Raw genomic sequence first — 23605 nt, 5'->3', positions numbered from 1 at the left:
TGTCTTCCTTACGCCAATTTGATTGTGACCCAGGACGTCTTTAGCATGAAATTTTCCCTTCACTCAAACTGTTTCAAGATGGCAATGCTCTAGTACAAAAAGCCTTTTCCATGAAGATCTACTTTCCATTGGTTGGAAACGTGTGGAAGATCTCTTGCTATTGAGCTCAACCCAATTGAACATGAACTGGAACGCTGACTGCACATCAGGGCCTGATCTTACTAACACCCTTGTGTCTGAATGAGCATAAATCTCCATTTTCCCAGAGGAGTGGAGCTTATTCTTAAAAACACACATACCAATCTTAGGTCAGGTGTCCACAAACCTTTGCTCATACAGAGTGCGGATCAGTGTCTTAACAATGAGTAGTAACCAGCTCTCTGTGTTTGTGTGTGTGTGTGTGTCTAAGTGTCCCCAGCTGCAGAGCGCCTGAGATATATTTTAGGAGATGAAGAAGACGCCATGCCCACGCCCACCCTCTTCACCGAGATGGATACACTCCAACACGAGGGAGACGAGCTCGAGTGGAGGGAGTCAGCCAGGTTGAAGGAGCCCACACATACACACACAAGCTTCTTACTACTGATGAATGTAGATGAAGTAGAGCATCTCCTCAACTCCTGTCATTCAGTCATGTGTTTGTGTGTGTGTGTGTTCTTAGGTGGGTAAAGTTCGAGGAAAAGGTTGAGGAGGGCGGGGAGCGCTGGAGCAAACCGCACGTCTCCACGTTGTCTCTGCACAGCCTGTTCGAGCTCCGCACGTGTCTGCAAACGGGCGTAGTGCTGCTGGACCTGGAGGGCTACTCACTCCCTCAGATCGTTGGTGAGGATCACAGCCAAAAGCTTGTTGTTGTCCCTATTGGACCTGTTCAAGTTTTTCTCAGTTGCTTTTTAGGAACTGGAGCAAGTCCTTGTGTCATTTGCAGTTTTTCCCAGATACTTGGATACTCCTCTTTACCTGCTCACTCAAGTAAAGGCATTTGGTCGAGTGGTTTATTCAGCTATCCATGGCATAGGAGTCATAATTAGCAATGGTGACTGGGTGGGTGGGGCTAAACTCAAAGTCTCATGGCAATTACAGAGACACTAACCAACCGCAGGGATCTATCACGATTGTGGGAGTTGGCAAATCGATGATAATTTTCTTCCTGCAATGAATTAAATGATCAACATATCTGTCTGTCTGTCTGTCTGTCTGTCTGTTCCGTCTGTCTATCTTCATTCAACATGTCTTGTATCAATTTCTCAGCCCTTTTTTTATCACCATTATACCGTATAGATGACATAATCGAGCGCCACATCGAGGAGGGCATGTTGAGTCCGGATCTAAGGGACAAGATCAGCTTCGTGCTGCTGAGGAAACATAGACACCAGACCAAGAAACCCATCCACCGCTCGCTGGCCGACATCGGCAAAGGAAGCTCCGCCCCCAGTAAGTCGTCTTCGCCTCCCCTTAATTGACTTTCTATAGATCAAAAGAGATTTTTCAAAATTACACATTTTGTACCCATTTGCTGTTATAATAAGCTCCACTCTTCTGGGAAAATGTTCCACTAGATTCTGTAGAGATTTGTGCTCATTCAACCACAAGGTTGTAAGGCAGTTGTCCCAATACTCTCGACAAAGGATATAGAATAGGTTCTTCAAGAGCACTTTTTCTAAAAGCGATCCCCATATGAATTCTTTCTGATGCGGTGTTTAATGATCAGATTTAAGGGAGATAGAGATATTTTCTGAATCTTCTATAACCGGGTGTGTTTCAGGTCGTAGTCCAGCCCGGATTCCAGAAACCGCTTCCAGCTTCAATCGCTCCACAGAGGATCTGCACAACAAACACGGCGGCAACTACGGGCGACTTCGTACGTCTGCGTTCTTTTATCACGACCCGATAACATACACATAAATAGAAACATTTGGAGTTCCAGGTTGCAACGCTGAGGGGGTCGAGCTCCTGTTTTGTCCGTGCAACCTTGCGGGTAGCGCCTCCCTCACCTTGTCTCCATAACATCCTACATGCGCTGTCCCTCTAATAAACACGTTTCTAATCCTGTCCCTCGCCGTCACTCCCAACGAAAAAACCTCAACACCTTCAGCTTTGCTACCTTCAGCTCCGCCTCCTGTTTTTTGTCAATGCCACAGACAATTGGACACAATCAATTAACTAAATGTACCAGTTTGTTTGAAGCGCCAGAAAATGATGTGCTCAAAGGGGACGACATGATGTGGAGGTTGAACAAGTGGTTTTAAGAAATTAGATTTCTGGAAAAACACTCCAAAGCAACTGAGACGAACTGTAACACTGAATATTTTTTGTGTCTTCCAGGTCACGCCCAGAGCAGGAGTATGAATGATATCGTGGACACGCCAAGCACCGACCAGGTACAGCATCCTGTTCATAAAGAGTGTGTATGCTGGACTGAGAGTGTGTATGTTCTCTTACATATTTCCTCCTGTGCATATTAAAGGGTGAATATGCATTATAGTGTGTGTGTGTGTGTGTGTGTGTGTGTGTGTGTGTGTGTGTGTGTGTGTGTGTGTACATACCTATGAGAAAATTGATGTATTTTTTGTGACATTCACTGTAATCATCCATGATCATGCCACACACACTGACATTTACACACACACAAACACACACACACACTCTGTTTGAACAGGGACACACAGGGGTTACTGCATGATTACCATGGCAACAAGACCATATCCTGTTCAATTGCACTTTTCAGTTGCAAATGGATGTAAACATTTTTATGTACAAGCATATAAATAATAAATAAACATTCAATCTTTTTTTTTCTTCTCTCTATTCACAGAAAAGTAATGATTTTTCACTGCGTTTTATCGCTTTAGGTGCTATTGTGGCCAAAATGCCCAGGCGCCTTTCAGGTTTTAGCTGCTAAATTGATTTCCAGAGGAGTGTTAATGTTTTGACTGAATAAAATGAAAGTAACTGGAATCCTAACACAAATGATGTGAGAAATAAATACAAAGAGTGTAATAGAAAAGTGCCACTATTAAAGTGTATTACACTATTGTCAGACATACAGTGAGCAGACATTCCCTATGTATGGGGTGGGAGGTGTCTTCAAGAAAGAAATCACCCCCATTAGACAGAATAAATTATTCAGAATAATTGATGCACAATGTAGTTAATCGCAGAGGGGGCCAATAATTTTGAAACAGCACTAAATGAAGTTACATTTACTCCCTCCTGATCTGTCTCTCATGCACCCCCTTTTAATTCTTTAAACCAAAACTCAAGCATCACCCATACAGTATATCCGCTCATTAGGTGTAAGTGTAATTGTTGTGGATACCGAAGGGGGTCAGAAAGACAAATTCAAATCTAATAGCTGAACATGTCAGAATTCAGAATGACTTTGAAGCATGTTTTAAGAACCCATACACAGGATTTTATTTTAAATAACTTTAACTACTTATTTCACTTATAGAACTCTTTCCATGCTGATAGAGAGTCATCTAATGAGAACGGTTTAGATTAAATAAGAGTACCTTTATCAACCTTTCTTTTCAGAGTGCTGTCAAGCAGTTATAATTTGATTCTCTATAATTGGAATAATTAAAAAAACAGTAAGAGGAAATCATGTCAGTAAGGAAGGGCTCATTATCTTCTGGCATTAACAAAAAAGCAATTAAAACATATTTGTGCAATTTTATCAATAGAAAATACCACAAAAATAATTCACCATAGTCTGTATATTAATATACATTAGATTTCGGATTTCTAAACAAATGACAATGCAGAAACATGAAGCAGGAGCATGATGTCATTAATATTGCCTTTGCTATAACTATAACTGCAGCTAAAGAACAAGTTCATGAAGAAGATCCCCAGGGATGCTGAGGCCTCCAATGTGCTTGTTGGTGAAGTGGACTTCCTTGACAAACCCTTTGTGGCCTTTGTACGACTTGCGCAAGCCACAACACTAGGAGGCCTGACCGAGGTTCCAGTTCCCACCAGGTTCAGTTCTTACTAATGCTTGTCACAATACCAATTCAAACCAAGTATCCAATTTACAATCCATACCAAGATGCCCGGTACCCCCTAAGTACCGTAATTATTATCCAGTAAGGTCCTAGCGCCCAAGAAGTACCACATTTTTTATTGTACAAGGTCACTACATCCACCAAGTGCCACATTTACCTCAGTATATATCATGAGTACTGAAACCTTGATATTATATGGAATAATAAATGTAACTTGTTTTGCGTATCAATGTTGATCAAATATCTAATTCACCGCTATATATCAAGGTCCCATTTTTTACCATACACCAGTCCAGTTTAAGGCCCTGTTTTGCACCAAAGGTCCAAGTACCAACCAATAGCTTAAGCATCCACTCTGGATCAAGGTCTTGGCTCTTACCAGTCTACAGTAAAACCCCGTTGTACAAGCAACCTATAGTACGAGCAAACGGAGATATGAGCAAACTTGCTCGCAAAATTTTACCCTATTTCATGAGCAAATTTCGAAGGCACGAGCAAACCTACGCTACCGGTTCCCTGTTTTCGTGGAGGGTCGCATCAGTCGCTTAGTTGATGACGTATCACTCAGTCACTCTCGTTGTTCAGTGCACTTTTTTTAGTTTTATATTTTTATTTCACTAGGAATCTTGAAACGTCCCAAATAAAAATCAGTGATAATGCTGTGAAAATGAAAGTAAATAGAATTACCATGGAAACCGAGGAGGTTACGAGCATGGTGCGCGTCTCACAATCAACCACTACCACATGAGTAAGTGTTAAATTATGTTTACATTATGGTAATTTGCGGTGTATTTGTGTGTTAAAATAGGCTACAAATACTTTTTAAGTGCAGAAATAAGTGATCGAAGGAGGTCTCGGAACAGATTAAATCTCTTTTACATTCATTCTTATGGGGAAAATCAGTTCGACTGACGAGCAAATGGACCTACGAGCAATTTCCAAGAACGAATTATTCTCGTACAACGGGGTTTTACTGTATTAGGTCCTGCTGGCCACCAATTAACCCCTTTATCATTCATTACCATTGCTCCATGTCTAACAGATAAAGTCTAAATTCCAATGATGTTCTAATTGTTTGGCAACATGAAAATATAGACCTCTAGATATATGTTTTTATTTTTCCCCACTTTCACTTTTTTTACTATTCAGGTTTTTGTTTGTGCTTCTGGGCCCCACTGGCAAAGGCAAGTCCTACAACGAAATTGGACGTGCAATTGCTACACTAATGGTGGATGATGTAAGTAGGAATAAAATTGTTTTAAATTTTAGATTAATCCACCAAAGCTAGAAAAAACAGCATAGTTTGTCTTGTCATCTCCAGCTCTTCAGTGACGTGGCGTATAAGGCCCGGGACCGAGAGGATCTAATTGCGGGCATCGATGAGTTCTTGGATGAGGTGACTGTGCTTCCACCTGGCGAATGGGACCCCAAAATTCGCATTGAGCCACCCAAAAAAGTGCCCTCTGCTGACAAGAGGTAAAGCCGGACTAGTCAGGAGAATGCATAGTTACAAGGAGATTTTTTGAAACTAAATTCTAATAAAGTAGAAACTCAACGATGCTTTAGATGTAATCGATTAGCCATAGATTGGTCAGCAAAACCAGCAGATTTTTTTTTTTTACCAGCATTAGCTAATCTAGCTAGTATCCAATTTACTCAAGATTTTCCAACTGACACTGCTAGCTGTTCTGGTCATGCTAGCATTCCAGTTCTGTGGATGCTTTTCTGCTAAACACCATAGCGCTTTACATAATCATGGTTATTGAGGTAACTATATTAATTATATGCTTGGGGTCGATATATTTTTTCTCACCGTGAGTGGGCTTTTAGTGGGTTCTTGTGCGGCTTGGGTCTATAATCAAATTAGCATGGGCTATGTTTCAAATGGAATTGCATTTGCCATCATTTACATTTTTGTTACAGTTTTAAATTGTAATGCGTACCAGCCTATTCTTTACATAAAGAGTTAGCCATCTGAAAGAAAATCGAATGCGTCACCCATAACTCTTATACAACATCATTTCTTTTTCTTTTTCCCTCAAAAGAATATGGGGTGTTTTGTATTATACCTTTGTGAACAAATGAAGTTGTGGGTTGAATTAAAGGGAAATATTTCTTGCAAGCACAAGCACTAAACAATGCATAATGTACCTGAATGTGAATGAGGTTCCTGGCACTTGAACCTTGCAAGGAAATGACTTCCTAATTGCCACTGGTCTGCTCGAGCTACAAATCAGAAACGTGGTAGGTAATGATTATCCATTTGCTGCACCATTTATTCTTCAGCTACACCAAGGCTCTGGTATTCTTCTCTGGTACAGGAAGTCGGTGTTCTCTCTGAACGAGCTGGGCCAGATGAATGGCAACGCAGGAGCCGGGGGTGGTAGTGCAGAGGATGAGGAGATGCCCGTGCCACACGAGCTCGGTGAAGAGCTGGCATACACAGGCAGGTGAGTTCTAATTATACCTCAAGAGAGTGATGGCGGATAGCCAGTTTATGGCGGACTGGAGGGTGCTTCACGCCGAACAAGTCCTCTTAAAAACACTAAAGCGCTTTGATTGTCAGTTGGAAAACTGGTCTGGAGAGTGCAGCTAATTGGAAATGGCTCCGAAATGTCCAGCGAGAGTGATTTGAAGGTAATAAATATGGCTATAAAAACAATTGGGCGGAAAAGCCATTCGTGCAAACGGAAGGTCAACATACTGCACTGTCCTTAACTATTCTCCTCATTCCTCGTCTTTGCCAGTTTTCTTTTTCCTTTCCATCTTTCTGTCTGTATCTATTTTTAAATGTGAGGTCTGAAGACAAATCTATATTGAATTATGCATTCGAAACCCGTGTGTTTGTGTTGGTGCGGCGGGATGATAGGTTTTGCGGAGGTCTGTTCCTGGACATCAAAAGAAAAATACCATGGTATCTCAGCGACTTCTATGAGGGTTTTCACATCCAGTCGATCTCAGCCGTGCTCTTTATATACCTGGGCTGCATCACCAATGCAATTACCTTTGGTGGCCTGCTGGGAGACGCGACAGACAATTACCAGGTAAAGCACAGAACTTTTCCAGAACAATTCGTAGTGAAGTCGTACTTTCAAACCATGCGCCACTTCTCCGGTTTTATTCTTTGCTCTGAGTTTGTTCTCTTTCTTTGTACATTCTTCCCCTCAGGGAGTGATGGAGAGTTTCCTGGGTACAGCCTTGGCTGGGACGGTCTTCTGCCTTTTTGGCGGTCAGCCCCTCATTATCCTCAGTTCCACCGGACCCATCCTTATCTTCGAGAAGCTGCTTTTTGAATTCAGCAAGTAAGAGTCTCTTGAACGGTTCAAACTTTCTGCCTTTGTAATGTGTCCATCTCATGTCTCACACTGCAAATAATAAATAACCGTCTAAATATAAGAAGTAAAGGCACGATTTACAAAGATACAAACAAGAAACAAGTCATATGATCTTCCAGTGTAGGAAGAGTATTACACTTGGTAAGATGTATTGAAACTTCAAATGCGATTGTTGACTAGATGAGGAGTTTTTGCGATGCATGTACAGAACTCATTGATATTTATTAGGGGCAAACAGTAAGTAAGCAATTGTAGATGTAATCGGTAGCACGATCCTCTGCAACAGAAACGGTTCTTTTGCCGTCGAGGCGTTACCCCAGCAGGCATTCATCAGTCTCCTGTCGTTGGCTCAGCATGCGACAACAGTCAGTTTTGTACAGCCATGACTAATTTGCCTTCTGATTCAATGCATTTGTTACCTGTGTGAACAACAGTGGTTCGTCAGGCACTCTGCACTCTCCAGGCGTTTTGGGCTGGACCCGCTGAGGCACTCGAATTCATAAATTTGGGTTTGAAATGGGTTCCCTGGGGTTCTGCCACAATTTAGTTTTCACATCCAACATAATCAATGATAAATGAGCAAACTGTGAATCCATTAATATTTATTTAATAAGCTAGTACTGGCAGTCAAAAGCCATCGAATCTTTTTTATATATGCATTTTCCTTTTGGGTGAGTTTTGGAACAGAAAACCTCCTTTCGTAAATACCCGAGGGTCTCACTACTGTAGATTTCCCGCTTGTGTCTCAGGAGCAGCGATATTGACTACATGGAGCTGAGGTTGTGGATCGGCATGCACTCGTGCCTCCAGTGCTTAATCCTGGTGGCCACCGACGCCAGTTACATCATCAAATACATGACGCGCTTCACGGAGGAGGGCTTCTCCAGCCTCATCTCCTTCATCTTCATCTCGGACGCTATCAAGAAGATGGCTGGTTCCTTCAGCTACTATCCCATCAACACCAACTTCCAGCCGGACTTCATCACCTCGTACAAGTGCGAGTGTGTCGCGCCAGACACGAGTGAGTCCATTCTTGGTGCAGGGTTACGAGTTAGCGTGGTCCAAAGCTAATCTCGAAACTCACCCGTTTCAAGATTCCAAAGAGTAACCAAATGGGAATAATGAGAGGGTTTGGGTGTCTGTTATTCAAGCATAAAGGTAGCAAAATTCAATTGAAAGTGTAAAATGCACAAGGTTCCTACACTTTTTTTTTTTCCATTTTATAACTCCATACTATTCCAGACTTAAATATGCAGACTTCCATTAAGATTCCCAAGACAATATTTAACATTTGAAATAATGATTTTAAATTCCAATTATACCATACGTTACGTCAGAATCTCTGATGTTTTTCATGTGTTAAGTTGCACAGACTTGGACTCTTTACTGTCATGGCAACATGACCTCACAACGTAACAACCAATCACAGCTGTGCCAACCCGGTGTAGTGCCGATCTTTTGGCAGTGCTGAGAATCTGCTCGTAACTCCGAGAAATTAGCAAGTTTTGACCTTCCATCCAAACTGAGACTTTTTAAAAACTCTACAAACCCCACCCCGCCCAACCCCCCCATACAAATACTTTTTCATAATTTTCCAAAAATGCGTAGGAACCCTGGATGCAAAATAGCAATTAGCGAAATGCAATATTCTAAATGACAATGTATTTCTGCATTTAAATGTACATTTTTTCATTACCATAGGTGCAAAGTTGTAAATTGCCTACTAATTTGAACGAATTTGTTGGAAAAGAAAGCGTGCGTTTCGAAATTGGTTCCGAGCCGAAGGTATAGCAAAAAGGTGATTTTAGATATCATGTTTAATGCATTGACGGACACTTAAGACGTTTGAAAAATGCATTATCAATTCAAGCCGAGCGATTTAATTGCATTTTGCTACCTCTATGCTTCCATTACCGATGGAAAATTAAATGGGAAAGAAAAGGGTGTGCGTAAACAAACTCTGAATACAAGGAACTTTTCTAAATAATATATATACGTGTTTAATATTGTATACATTGTGGAATAGAGATATGATACACCGCATATTACCTGTTTAAGAAGTTATTTCCCTCAATTGTAACTGACTTGCATTGTGCTTGTCCTCGCTGCAAACATGGCCGCCGTCTCCCATGTGTGAGTATCAGCCCCCGATTCACTGTGCATTAAAAGTGTACCGAACAAAATGCATGTTGGCGTGTACCAACGGAAAATCCATTTCCCAGAATCCCCACAGCGACAATACTCTATCCCCAGTCACTACCTCGTTCTTGTTCCTTAGAAATCGAACCTTTCACGTCGTTTACCCCTTTACCTCTGTTTGTTCCTCCGGTCGTTTCAGGCAAAAAAACTCCACAGCATGTCTTAATAGGAAAATAGTTAGCGATGAAGCAAAGTTAGCGCCTGATTGTTTTTTCCGTTAACAGCCGTGTTTTATTCGTTTTCTGTTTATACCACATGAATCTCTTTACGACAAATTTTGTATCCTTTAGCTTTAGTATCGTTTTTGTCCGCAGCTGCTGCATTGTTTTTTTTTCTCCCCTTTCTCTCAAAGTTAATAACAGGAAAAAAAGCCCCCCAAAAAACATGTTCCTCAGAAACAGCTGGTGTGCTGGAACTGGAGACTCCTTCCATAAATTATATACAGAAAAAAAAACCTTTTTATCGCAACAAAAAAAGGTTGAGATGTATGAAATGTTATTAGACTAATATTATTTGGATCTCTATGCCAGACTGTAGCACACCATAGGGGTCAGAAATTCTGAATTATTTGGCCAACTATGCCAGAGTGTACCATAACGTAGGTGGTGTTTTTTATATTCTAGTTCAGGGGTCTCCAATCTTTTCCAGAAAGGGCCAGTGTGGGTGCAGTTTTTCAGTCCAACCAATCAATGGTCACACCTGATAGTCATTGAAAATGAAGATCATTAGATTTGAACAGGTAGAATTTGGTGTGGACTTGCTTGGTTGGAATAAAAACCTGCACCCAAACTGGCCCTTTCTGGAAAAGATTGGAGACCCTGTTCTAGTTGGTGATGCATGAGTTTGCTACCCTGGTATTATGGCCCAGGGAACCACCTAAAGGAAGGACACAAGATTGTTTGGCACAATGAAAAGTCAGGGATGGGACTTCGAGGGTTTAAAAAATAAAATTGATATACGTGTTCGTGAGAACATTGTAAAGAGAAGAAAACCGTCTTATATTAAGGTCTGATTCGGTCCAATCGAAATCCAGAATCCAGCAGGCCTGTGGTATAATCAGTTCAATCCGATCTCCTAAAATCGATCGATTGATCGTGGTTTCCCCTTTTTTGGATTTGTGCATGTATTTTTAATCAAAGGTAAACTCTGTATTATCCTCGTGCTGCATACGAATTGAATGTGCTTCTCTCTTTCTCTCTCTCTCTTGTTTTTTTTCCCGCTCGGGGATTTTCCGAAGCCCACAATTAAAACTCCCTGATTGTCATTTCTATTCCAAGCCCATCTGCTGCCTTTTTGTGGCACGCAGATGTGATGCGTTACAACAACCAATTGCAATTCCCATCTCATATTTTTTTTCCCCTTCATTTTGCTAATTTCTATCATTTTCTTTCTCTCTGTTTCTCTCTCTCTCTCTCTCTCTCTCTCTTCATCACCACCTCTTGTTTATTTAGTGGCATCGATGCTCTTTGGGTGTTGTAGTTCCTGTGCTCGATAATACGTCTGTTCTCTCCGGTGTAAGTGGCTCTCATTCTCTGTTTCAAAAGTCTTTAAACCCTCATTTATATTCAAAGTGGCCAGGTCCCATAAGGTGCTCTGATAAAAGCGAATTTGAATCGTCCTTGTGTTTTGGAGATTTTTATCTACAGTTTAAAAATGGACCTCACGTTCATCGTCTCACTTTCACGTCTCCCTATCTTTCTCTCTCTCTTTGTGAATGACGAGAAGATGAATATAACAGCTCTGGACTGGAGTCAGCTCAGCAAGAAAGAGTGTCTCAAATACGGCGGCCAGCTGCTGGGAAGCTCCTGCAAGTTCATCCCAGATCTGGCGCTCATGTCCTTCATCTTGTTCTTCGGCACCTACTCCATGACTGTCTCGCTGAAGAAGTTCAAGTTTAGCCGCTACTTTCCGACCAAGGTGCGAAGGAAACCACAAAGTCAAATTTAATGCATTTCAAGACCTTTTTAAGAACCTTAAGAATGAAAATTAAGAGGTTCCCTGGTGGTCTAGTGGTTAGGATGAGGCGCTCTCACCGCTGTGGCCTGGGTTCGATCCCCGGTCAGGAAACCAACCCCAGCCATTAGGGTTGCACAAGCTTGAGTGCCGGTCCCTAGCCCGGATAAATGGGGAGGGTTGTGTTAGGAAGTGCCAAATCAAACATGCGGATGATCTGCTGTGGCGACCCCTAATGGGAGAAGCCGAAAGAAAGTTTAACGTCCCCTGGTGGTCTAGTGGTTAGGATGCAGCGCTTTTACTGCTGCGGCCCGGGTTCGATCCCCGGTCAGGGAACTAACCCCAGCCACTCTCAGTGCCGGTCCCAAGCCCGGATAAATGGGGAGGGTTGCGTTAAATCAAACATGCGGATGATCCGCTGTGGCGACCCCTAATGGGAGAAGCCGAAAGAAAGAAGCATGAAATTTAAGACCGATATCACAACGTCGAAAAAAACACACTCAAATACGCTGTTAGCAACCGGCCTTAGCCGAGCCCTAAATTCGTTTTTTTTTTTTTAGGCGTAATAAATCAAATGATAATTTGACTAGCGAAAAAAACAAACGCAACACCGCGGAAACCACAACAACAACAAAATATTCGAAAGTGCCGCGTAAGCATTTCGGTGAACATTAGAATTAGCGCTACATGGACATCGGAAAATTAAGACCTGTTTAAAATTAACAGTGAAATGACTTTTACTTTTTTACCTGAAATGTATTTTAAATGTAAGACTTTTTTAAGACTTCGCAGAAACCCTGAACCAAAACATAAGATTGAGAAAAAAGAGAAGAAAAAAAAAAAAACAGACATAGAGAACGTTATGAAATTTGATTTAGGACCCATCAAACACCTACACACAAACGGCTCGAAGTGCTTCCTTGTAAAAAAAATGTAAAAAAAAAAAATTAACCAGCATTTCTTTTTTTTTTTTCATATTTAAGAAAGCTACACCTATAGAAAACCATGCTAGCTGATGTATTAGCCGCTTAAACTCCCATGAGCCTTTGGTGCGCCACTATAGGTTTTTTCAACAAATGACATTAATGTTTGAAAGTGTCCAGTGTTGGTTTGGAAAGAAAAAATATAAAAATAAGTCAGTCATCTCAAATCTCAGAACCATATGTGGGCGTGGCCTAATATTAAAATCAACACTTTTGATTAGACTGCATTTTCCTAGCTTAAGCCTGACAGGTCGTGTTAGCTCAGTGGTTAAGGCATTGGACTTTGGATCGGAAGGTCACAAGTTTAAATCCCAGCACCAGCAAGCCTACACGTCTGGGCCCTTGAGTAAGGCCCTTAAACTTCACCTGTCCAGTAGGTCGCTCTGGATAACGGTGTTCAAATTTAACCCTACACTTTTGACAAAACATCTCCCATTGGCTTCATTCGGATCTAGTCTTGCTCATTTTTTAATTGGAAATTCTGCCCGAGAGCACGGACAGTTTGGAAATCCGCCAAACGTTCATACTTTGTGGATGAACAGTCCGTGAGAGTGACTTTAACCTGATTAGGAACCAATTACGGCTCTCTGGGGATCCGAGTCTGGTGAGTTATGGTTCGCGAGAGTAAATCTGCGTCAGACGCTCAGAGGTTCACCGGGCTCCCGAATTGGCGATTCGCTCCAAATGAGTGCAAAATTAAATACAATATAAAGTATGGAGCCATTAATGTAGCCCACGACGGATAAAAGACCGACGGAGGTCGTATATTTAGGATTACACTACATGGAAGAAAAAAGTTTTTGATTATGTTTCTTTTGGAGCATCTCCATTTGCTGAAAAAAAGCACCACTCTTCTGGGAAGATGTTCCACTAGATTTTATAGAGATTTGTGCCCATTCAGCTATTTAGTAATGTCAGGGTACTGGTGTAGGGTGAGGTGAGGAGGTCTGGGGTGCAGCCAGCATGAAAATTCATTTCAGATGTGTTCAGGGTTGAGGTCTGAGCTCTGTCACAGGAGATCTTCTAGAGCAGGTCTCACAGCTCAAGTGGAGGGAAAATTTCAAGCTATACTGTGTATATATTTGAACTATAACCCTGAACAGATCATGATTTTTTTCCAACATTCATTGAACCTCAGCCTTGGAAACGCAATTTCCAATAAACCTCGAAGTCGAATGATTTGTAAATTATTAACCAATATGTAAAAAATGATCTTTCATCTCAGACCTTTAAGGCCTCTGAGATCACTGCTCAGCTATCGGCTTATTTATCAGGACCCAGTTGGTTGCTATAGTTACAGGGATGGATATAATGGGATGTTGCAATGCTCAAACATATCAGTAGCTGCCATGACGGCATGTTAGGATTTGGATTGGGCCCTTTTTTTTTCCTGTCACCAGGGGGACGGAATGCCGCGGTGTCCCCCGCGTCCTTCTGATTTATTTATTTATTGAAATATTTATTTGTTTCAGATGAGGAAGCTCATCAGTGACTTCTCCATCTTCATGTCCATCATGACGTTCGTGGGTTTGGACATGCTCATGGGGCTGAAGACTCCCAAACTAATAGTGCCAACTGAGTTCAAGGTGAAAGAGGATACACACACACACACACACACACACACACACACACACACACACACACACACACACACACTTTATGGTGGACACCTCACCATAAGATTGGTATGTGCTCCTTTATGAACATCCCATTCCACACTGGGTCTTTATTTGCTGTTATAATGAGCTCCACTCTTCTGGGAAGATGTTCCACTAGATTTTGTGGAGATTTATGGCGAAAATAAAATTCTTCCCGTAGCCCACACGCCCAGACCGCGACTGGATCGTCATGCCGTTTGGGAAAAACCCGTGGTGGGTGTGTGTCGGGAGCTTCGTTCCCGCTCTCCTCGTCACCATCCTGATGTTCATGGACCAGCAGATTAGCGCCGTCATCGTCAACAGGAAGGAGAACAAACTGAAGGTGAGTGATGGAAATGGAAAAGCTGTTTATATTTGTTTATATAGAAACATCATATAAATGTAAATGATTATTAGAGATTTTTATATAAAAGTGAAATTGACTGCGAACGTTTTTTATATGAATGTAAAAGTTTTTTATATGAATGTGAGATCCTTTATGTGAATGTGAGAGCTTTTTATCTGACTCCAACAGTATTTTATGTGCATGCAAGAGCTTTTTTTTAGGAATATGCATGAGCATTCATATGAATGTAAGAGCAATTTTGTGAAATATAAAAGATTATACAAATGTAATAGTCAATTTTAACATACTGAATTATTATTATTATTATTTTTTTAAGTACTCAGTATTTCCACAGATTTGAACCATTTCTTCTCAGGACCATGAATGACTATTACCTTAAAAGTCCAGTGTCTAAATGTAAATTTTGTGGTCTTGAACAGAAAGGGTGCGGGTACCACCTGGACCTGTTTTGGGTCGGTGTCCTGGTGTTCGCCTGCTCGTTTATGGGCCTGCCATGGTATGTAGCAGCTACGGTCATCTCCATCGCCCACATCGACTCCCTGAAGATGGAGAGCGAGTCCAGCGCTCCGGGAGAACAGCCACAGTTCCTGGGTGTGAGGTAATCCAAGTCCATGAAGATATGCTCGACATGGGTTGGAAGTGTGTGAAAGATCTTGAGTGGCCTGCAGTAGTAGACATAGTACGCAAAGCGTGTGCTTGAGTACAAGTAGAGATACACCAAATGAAATATTGCTTCTTCTTCTTCGTCATCATTTATTACTCCCAGATGTTCTGAAGTAGGTACCACCAAGCAGCAATGGCGTAGCTTGAATAAGGCCCTGGGTGACCCAAGCCATGACCCAACGTCTCCCCCACTGATTAGTTTTTTTTTAAAAGCTTCACTCTGCTGCAGCTACTGTCACTGGTCTAGTAAGAACAATGCACGTTTTTTGTTTTTGTTTTCACTATGTTTCTATTTCAAAGGGAACAGCGACTCACAGGAATCCTCGTCTTCATCCTAACCGGAGTCTCCATCTTCCTCGCCCCGATCCTGCAGGTGAGCTCCAGGGCAGTTAATTAAACAGAACTCAAAGGTCTCGCTCCAAATCCTTAAATGCCGGTCTTCGTAACCCCAAATCAAACGAGTATGTAGGTCCAGCTGGCGCACGACGAGGTGGGAAAGTGTCTCCGATCACGCCGGACCGGAAATGTCAGCCTTCCTTGACACGCTTGGGCGATTGACAATTGAGCGGCCACTTCCATTCAAGTGCAAATGCGACATTTCCGCGAGAATTTCAGTGTTTTTACTCAGCGTATGCTACCGAATGCTAATCCACGTGCCGTATTATTCAGCAGGGTTTTTTCTTTTTTCTGCACTCAGTTCATCCCGATGCCGGTGCTCTATGGGGTGTTTCTCTACATGGGCGTCGCGTCTCTTGGGGGCATCCAGGTAAGCGAGATTCTTCAAACTTCCTGCATCCGGTCAGGCCAAACGTTTGTGGACACCCGACCGTACGATTGGTATCCTGTTCCACAATCGCTCTTATAATAATCTCCACTCTTCGGGGGAAGATGTTCCACTAGATTTCCTTGTGGAGATTTGCCACGAGGCCGTCAGGTACCGATGGACCGGAGGAGGCCTGGGGTGCCGTTTCAATCCATCATGTTCAATAGGATTGAGGTCAGAACTTTCTAGCAGGCCACTTGCTTAGTGCACACTGCCATGCTGGAATGGGTTTGGGTCTCGTAGGTCAAAACGAAGGAAAAATTTCATGCTAGCACATCCAAAGGACGTGTGTGGGGTCCAACTTTTGCCTTAAGAGTTCGGGGAAAACCGCACAGGTCGACTGTCCAAATACTTTTGGCAATACCGTTTTACATACACTGTACATTGTAGCTAAATTAGCATTGTTCATATTTGTGTAGAAAATTCAGAACAACGATAGAAAAATACTAGCGTAATTAGCGATGCTAGTTCTGCTTTGTGTTTTTTCGTGCCACAGTTCTGGGACAGGATCAAACTGTTCCTGATGCCGGCAAAGCACCAGCCGGACTACGCCTACCTGCGGCACGTTCCTCTCCGGAGAGTTCACCTGTTCACTCTGGTGCAAGTCATCTGCCTGACCGTCCTCTGGGTCCTCAAATCCACCTTCCTCGCCATCATCTTCCCCGTCATGGTCCGGGTTTTCTGAGTTTTATTTAAACACTCGCTAGTTATCACTGAATTGAATGATTAGTGAGTGGTTCATGAGTTGAAGCGTCAGGAGACTAGGAATTTATTTTCAGGGGGAAAATTATGAATAATTCATAAATCATAGGATTGATTTGCATGTGGCTTTTTTTAATTATTCATCTTTTTTTTATTTTTTTATTATGATTCAAATTAAAAGTCACATATGACTTTTTCGAACCATTTCCTTTTTTTTTCGACTTCCCAAATTTTTTTTTATTCTTCAAAGAATTCCTTTCATTTCATGTGTGACTTAAAAAAAAATTTATTTATTCACATGATTTATTTTTTTCAAAATTATTCATTTTTTCTGTGTCCTTTCCAAATTTTTTTTTATATCGAAATTTATTCCTATGATTTTTTTTCTTCAAAGAATAATTTTTTTCACGTGACTTTTTTCAAATGATTCATTTATTCGCATGTCTTGTTTTCAATTGATTCATTTTTATTCATGTGACTTTTTTAAATGATTCATTTCTCCTGTGACTTTTTTCAAGTAATTCATTCTTTACATCATTTTTTTTTCAAAGGATTTGTTTTTATTCAAGTGACTTTTTTCAAATAATTCATTTAATTTCACACCTGCCTTTTTTTAAAGGATACATTTTTTCACGTGACTTTACAAATTATAAATTTTTTTATTTAACGTGTTTATTTTAATACTTTCTCAATGTGATTTTTTGGGAAATGCTTACATTTTTTTTTTTTTTTGCAAGTCATTCATTATTATTTGGTTTTATCCTTTTCGCACTTGACATTTTCAAGCAAACCACTCATTTTCATTTACAAATACATTTACAGATATGATGACAGTGAAGAGTTCTGACCATGGTCAAGTGTGTCCTGGTGTTCCTGTGTTCCTCAGATCCTGGGCCTGATGTTGGTGCGCAAGCTGCTCGACATGGTGTTTTCTCAGCACGACCTGGCCTGGATCGACGACCTCCTGCCCGGGAAAGAGGAGAAGAAGGATGACAAGAAGGAGGACGGTGGAAAGAAGGAAAAGAAGAAGGTCAGGAGAGAAGAGGAGAGTGAGGATGAGGTCGGTGTGAAACACACACACAAACACATACACAAAGGCCCATGAGCATCTATTATGCACCGCCGCTGCCCCCTACTGGAAACATTTGGATAAACACAATGACCACATTTTTAGGTACATCTCCTCAACACCTACTGTATCTAATGCTCCTCTAACGTGTCCTGTCCTGCAGGAGAAGTTCCACCCGTACACTGACTGTGCTGTGGACGATTTGGACGTAGACCGCAGGTACTGTGTGCTCAAACTGCACGTCCCCTACCGAGACCTCTTAGATCCCCCTGACTCGGGCTCTGAGTGGGCTGCACGCTGTCAACCGGGCACCTTTTACCGCTGATGTGCACTAACCACGCACACACACACACACACACACACCAGATTTGTACCTTCGTACAGGTTTTTCCGAATATATATATTAAGAGAAATTTCTTCCTAAAAATTATTTTACGTATTATTTGGACCCACGACGTGTTTAAATGCGCCACGTACATTTCCGTGCACCTGTAAGCAATGCAGATAGATCGGATCCCGCACATCTGTCCAGATGTTCCCGGGTTCGTGTTAGGTAACGGGTTTTGTTTGCGTTTCGCAAAAAGCCGAGACGCAACACAGGCGCAGACAAAAAGGGCGCATGTTTTGTTTTTCGCAGCAGGTTGTTTTGGTTGTTTCTTTCTGGTTGTATCTGGGGTGTGCTTTAAGCCCCCTTTTTTTTGTTGTTTTATGTATTTTTTTTCTGACCGCAGTTAAACGGAAAATCCTCTGACAAGAGCGACTGATTTAGTCCAGAATCAATGTCCTGGACTTCTCATTTGCTTTATTTCATCTTTATTTTAATGTCCTGGAAATGTGCTAAACCAAAAAACCAAAACAAATACACTCTGTGGACAAAAAGTATTCGGACACCCTGACTTCTCCGGCCATATGTGCTTCTTTCCATCCGTATTTTGGACTAGCATGAGATTTTGCCTACACTTGAACTTGGACACCCCGAATCCGTTCCAGCATGACATAAGGATCTTCAACTTCATCAGGACCTGAAATCATGAACACCCCTGCGTCTGAAATCTCCACAAAATCTAGTGAAACATCATCCCAGAAGAGAGGAGGTTCTAATCACAGAACATATAGTCTAGAAAATATTAAATATAGGATATAGAAATTAAGGAAAAATATCTAGAAATCGAATTCATTCTCATATAATTGGAATCGTGGAAATGGCCATTATGAGATCAATCTAAATATTCATATTCCAGATGTTTTTGTTTATGGATATACGGATGCGATTTTGGCACCTGGATACCGAATGAGTTGCAGGTCTGAATCCATCCGTCTGATCCGCAGAGTAATGGAAGGATGAGCTCAGGTGAGGTGGCTTTCAGAGCAGCTGCAGACTGGATGAGATCACGTCTCAGAGCGGGGACACGTCTGGCCAAATGTTTATTACCACATCATTAATAAAGCAGGTCTTTTTTTTTTTTGCGCAAGACAAACTTCAGGTTGCCATACAAAGATTTCTTTTGTTCCTTCTTTCATTTCTTCCTTCCTTTCATCTTTTTTTCCTAAAATATCCATCATTCATTCCTTCATTTTGTCTTTTATTCCATCCTTCCTTGCTTTATTTCTCATCCTTTTTTTTCCTTGTTTCTTCTTTCATTTCTTCCTTCATTCTTTCCTTTGTTTCTTCTGTGTTTCATGCCTTTATTTTTTCCTTCATTCTTTTATTGCTTCCTTCTGTCTTTTATTTCTTCATTTTGTCTTTTTTTTCCCGTGCTTCTTCTTTCATTTCTTCCTTCATTCTTTTATTCCTTCCTTCCTTCCTTCCTTCCTTCCTTTTAATTCTTCATCCCTTTATTCATTCTATCTTTCATTCTTTCCTTCTGTTATTCTAAAATATCCATCATTCATTCCTTCATTTTGTCTTTTAATCCTTCCTCCTTATTTTCTTCATTACTCTTTCTTTCATTTCTTCCTTCATTCATTTCTGTTTATTCCTTTATTTTGTCCTTCCTTCCTTTTTTTCTTCATTTATTTTGTTGTTTATTTTTCCTTTTTAATCCTCCATTCTTTCCTTTCTTCCTTCTTTCCTTTCTTCCTTCTTTCCTTCCTATCTTCATTGCTTTCTTTCTTTCTTTCTTTCTTTCTTTCTTTCTTTCTTTCTTTCTTTCTTTCTTTCTTTCTTTTCTCCCTCCCTCCCTCCCTCCCCCACACACAGTGAGCATGGTGTCTGCATTGCTGATGAAGCTGCATGGTTTGGATCATGAGGAAGCTTTTTTTCAAGCAAAACCGTAATTAAATCCCAGACACCAAATGAGACACGGCGTAAATCTGGCCAAAACTCAGCGCTTCCATCTTCCATCTGCTCCTCATCCTGCAGTGGAATGATGCCATCGAACTCTCACTTTGTTGTTAGATCTTAACCTTGATGAGACCGAATTTCAGGCGAGATGTGAACCGGAAAGTCGGGGTCAGTCTGATAGATATGAGCCATTTTGAGACTTGAGATTTGAGACTTTCAGTAAAGCTGACAAAAATTCCAACCAATCAGAATTAGTCTTCAAAATACACCACTCATACGTCACGGTGAGCCGTGGTATCCCGATCTCTAAAACCTTCTCTAAACTAAGTTTTTAAATTTAAAACCCATTGAACCCAGTTTTAGAACGCATATGGCGAGCTTACCTGATTTGCACCTATCCATGAGTAATATACTATATGGACAAACGTTCGTGGACACCTCACCATAAAACAGGTATGGGCGTTTTGAGCATCCTATTCCATGTTTAGATCTGATTTGCTGTTATAATAACCTCCACTCTTCTGGGAAGATGTTCCGCCAGATTTTGAGGAGATTGATGTAGGTGGTGGTGGTGGTGGGGGTGGGGGGTGTCAAGGGTCAGAGCTCTATTGGAGGCCATTTAAGATCTTCCAGACACTTCCAACCCATGCAAAATGATCTCCATGGAGCTTTGTGGACTTCGTATTTGGAATAGTTTTGCGGTCTCCAAGTTCACCGAAGGGAGAATTCCATGCCACTGCATACAAAGGCATCCTATACAACTGTGTGCCCCCAAGTTTTGGGTAACGGTTTAAAGAACCAGACAGTCAGGTGTCCCAATATTTTTTTCTGTATCACACAATTCTGATCCGGCACGATCTGGTTCTTCCGAAGCTCCGCTGTCTGGAGTCACGCTTGTTAGATGACCCACACGGATTCCTTCGAATCTCAAATACACTATACTCTTTTATGCATATGGTATATGATGGCTTGAAAATGTCCGAATGCTGAGGGGCAAGTTGTATTAAAAAAAAAAATGAACAAAAAACTGTATTAGGACGCAGGGCTATTCTTCGCCTGCAGAATCGGTGCCATCCCGCTGACCCTTAACCTTTTGCCATTACCTCATCCTCCCTCTCATACGGGCATCATCACAGCATCACCCTGCACCTGAAGATCTCGTGCCTGCCGTCACCCGCGATGCCCCTCCTCCGAGGCGCGGCGTGTCCGGTGCCGCAGGTCAAGATCGAGATGGAGTCCGAGTACGACGACACCGACACAGAGCCCAGACACAGGAACCGGGACACGAGCAGTGAGACCAGGATTTAACTATGAACATTGGACCGATTTTTGTCTTTTGAAAGTGTTTTTAAATGTCTTCTAATCCTACACTACATGGACAAAGGGTTAGACCTGACTTCTCCAACCATATGTGGTTCTGTTACCAAAAATAATTGGAGGCACAAAATTGTATTGGATGTCTTTGACGTTCTTTCCTTCCCTTAATTTTCCTGATCCTCCTTTTCCTTACCTTTCCTTAATCTCCTTTCCTTCCTTCTTCCTTTCCATCCATCCATCCCCTCCTATTACTTCCCTTCTTCCCTTCCTTTTACTTTCCTTTCCATACTTTTTCTTTTCCTTCCTTCTTACCCTTCTTTTCCTCCTTCCTTCCTTTTACTTTCCTTCTTTCGTTCCTTCCCCTCCTTTTTCTTTCTTCTTTTTCCTTTTACTTTCCTACCTTCCCTCCCTTTACTTTCCATTCCTTCTGACCCTCCTTCCTTCCCTTTACTTTCCTTTCATTCCCTCATTTTACTTTCTTTTCCTCCTTCTCCTTTTTCTTTCTTCCTTTTACTTTCCTTCTTTCCTTCCATGTCCTCATTTTACTTTCCTTCCCCTCCTTTTACTTTCCTTCCTTCCTTCACCTTTTCTCCCTTTTCTTTCCTTACCTTCCTCTCATCCACCCATCCTTCCAAACTGAAGAAAAAGAAACAACCAAAACATTTTTTACATGGAGTTTTGTGACATTTATATTTTTGTAAATACTTTAAGTGTTCTATGTGAGTATTTAAGATGGTTTCATATTGCAGTGTATCTCTGTGATGATCTGTGATGATCTGTATTACAAAAGCAAAAAAGGAAATCAGTCTTGTTTTGTTTTTTTACAATATGGATTTATTTAAAAGATAAAGATTTAAAAAATAAATAGATTAAACCATAAAGAATATTACGATTGTCCAGGCAAACCAGATGCATGTTCCTTTGCCTTTTTATTCCCAGACCTTTTCATCAGTTTAGTTCCTAACAGGATTCCAGCTCAAATTGAGTATAGAACGGTAGCCATGTTGCTTTTTTTACTTTCTGGAATAAGTGTGGAAACTTCCCTGCACTTCCACCTCCATGTTTGAGTGTCCCATTTGGACTCCACAGAAGTTTCATCCACTCATTCAATGTCCAATATTGTTGGGTTCTTCCTAATTTGTTACATAGAAACAAAAGGAACATGCACGAGACTATAAGACCTGGTGTGACCAAAAAGAAGATAGAGATTCATGTTAAAGCACAAGGCCCGGAAGGTTCCTCGGTGAATCCATCTCCGTAGCCGTCGCTAGGCAGTAGTCGTGGCGCTCGGTTGCACATGGGGCAGAGGCGGTTCCTTTGCCGTGACGCTCGCAGCCACAGCACCAGGTTCCAGCGGCACCCGGACGAGATGGGCAGAGCCCCGTGCATGTGCTGCCCGCGGTGGAGGACGCCCTCAGCTACGTGGTGCTCCACTTCCACACACTCGGTCTCGCTCAGGGGCACCTGCATCACACACACTTTCAGATCGGCGTAATCTCCTATCTGCCTTAGTAAAGAGTGTCATTCGAAAATAAACAGCAGCGATCAGTCAGTGTTTTCTTGCATCCTTTTTTTGTTTCGTTTACCTCTCTCATGTCCCCGAAGTACAGGGTTCCATCGGCAAAGTCCTTCCCGAGCGAGACGTTCAGCGTGACCTCTGCATTGTCGTAGTGGTAGCTGAGCTCCAAGTCCTCGTTCAGGGCGTATTTCACGGCGAAGGCCCTATGACTGTCCACCCATTTCCCTCCGCAGTCTGGGTACAGGAGCGCAGCGAGGGGCTTCAGGTACAGCTCCCTGAGCGGCGCAATCAAACCCTCGTCCAAGCCTAGCTCGTCCAGGAGGATCTGCGAAGGACAAATGATCTTTACATATCAGATTCTGGTTTAGTATCGTACTGGGTGTCAAAATCTCAGACAGAGCGATACGGTCTCAGGAACAGAGACATGCTGGGTCAGGTTTGGGTCTCCTAGTTTAAGTGAAGGGACAGTTGGGGCTCCTAGTTTGGACAAACCATATCACAGAATCAAGGTTCAAGTTTAGAGGAAATAACCTATTAATGGAATATTACACCATGTGACCAGGTGATACTGCCCTCTTGTGAGTTTGTTGAAATTAACCAACGTGTCCCCCTGAGCCTGACAGGAATTTGCAGGATTGATGTACAGTAAATACCCCGTAGTTGTTCATGGTGTTCGGTCGACCTTTCGGTGCCCCAGAGCGCTCGAAATGCTCCAGTTCCTCTACCAGATCCTTGCAGAAATCCCGG

The 23605-nt window shown here is 41.8% G+C and overlaps 2 protein-coding genes and 1 non-coding gene across 4 annotated transcripts in view; 2 read left to right on the top strand and 1 right to left on the bottom strand.

The window, feature by feature from the left end:
• Nucleotides 1-21522, top strand: part of slc4a5a (solute carrier family 4 member 5a) — a 29542-nt gene extending 8020 nt beyond the window's left edge. The window contains exons 4-26 of one of the 2 annotated variants that reach the window (XM_046842086.1): nt 410-542; nt 662-822; nt 1279-1431; nt 1763-1858; nt 2323-2378; nt 3824-3981; nt 5157-5244; nt 5329-5483; nt 6329-6457; nt 6877-7051; nt 7176-7309; nt 8092-8363; nt 11021-11055; nt 11267-11458; nt 13950-14063; nt 14296-14457; nt 14901-15079; nt 15445-15517; nt 15842-15910; nt 16464-16637; nt 17556-17729; nt 17905-17957; nt 21159-21522. In XM_046842086.1, coding sequence (XP_046698042.1) covers nt 410-542; nt 662-822; nt 1279-1431; nt 1763-1858; nt 2323-2378; nt 3824-3981; nt 5157-5244; nt 5329-5483; nt 6329-6457; nt 6877-7051; nt 7176-7309; nt 8092-8363; nt 11021-11055; nt 11267-11458; nt 13950-14063; nt 14296-14457; nt 14901-15079; nt 15445-15517; nt 15842-15910; nt 16464-16637; nt 17556-17729; nt 17905-17957; nt 21159-21330 — 3107 coding nt within the window. In that variant the 3' untranslated portion in view covers nt 21331-21522. Of the gene's footprint in view, nt 1-409; nt 543-661; nt 823-1278; nt 1432-1762; nt 1859-2322; nt 2379-3823; nt 3982-5156; nt 5245-5328; nt 5484-6328; nt 6458-6876; nt 7052-7175; nt 7310-8091; nt 8364-11020; nt 11056-11266; nt 11459-13949; nt 14064-14295; nt 14458-14900; nt 15080-15444; nt 15518-15841; nt 15911-16463; nt 16638-17555; nt 17730-17901; nt 19340-21158 lie in introns of those variants that run through there. The other variant, XM_046842085.1, reaches the window with a different exon arrangement.
• Nucleotides 11758-11830, top strand: trnak-uuu. Its single transcript has one exon. It is a non-coding gene; the product is annotated as a tRNA-Lys (tRNA).
• Nucleotides 21523-22150: 628 nt separating the features above from the next.
• ogfod2 (2-oxoglutarate and iron-dependent oxygenase domain containing 2) overlaps nt 22151-23605 on the bottom strand; it is a 3507-nt gene continuing 2052 nt past the window's right edge. Inside the window, exons 5-7 of the mRNA XM_046842253.1 lie at nt 23512-23605; nt 22926-23183; nt 22151-22803 (exon numbers count right to left, since the gene is read on the bottom strand). The exon at nt 23512-23605 is cut by the window's right edge and continues 31 nt beyond it. Coding sequence (XP_046698209.1) covers nt 22549-22803; nt 22926-23183; nt 23512-23605 — 607 coding nt within the window. The 3' untranslated portion in view covers nt 22151-22548. The remainder of the gene's footprint in view (nt 22804-22925; nt 23184-23511) is intronic.

Source organism: Silurus meridionalis, chromosome 27, assembly GCF_014805685.1.
Source record: "Silurus meridionalis isolate SWU-2019-XX chromosome 27, ASM1480568v1, whole genome shotgun sequence".
Classification (NCBI taxonomy): Eukaryota; Metazoa; Chordata; class Actinopteri; order Siluriformes; family Siluridae; genus Silurus; species Silurus meridionalis.
Note: the sequence above shows the minus strand (reverse complement) of the source record. Positions and strands in the feature narration are given on the sequence as shown.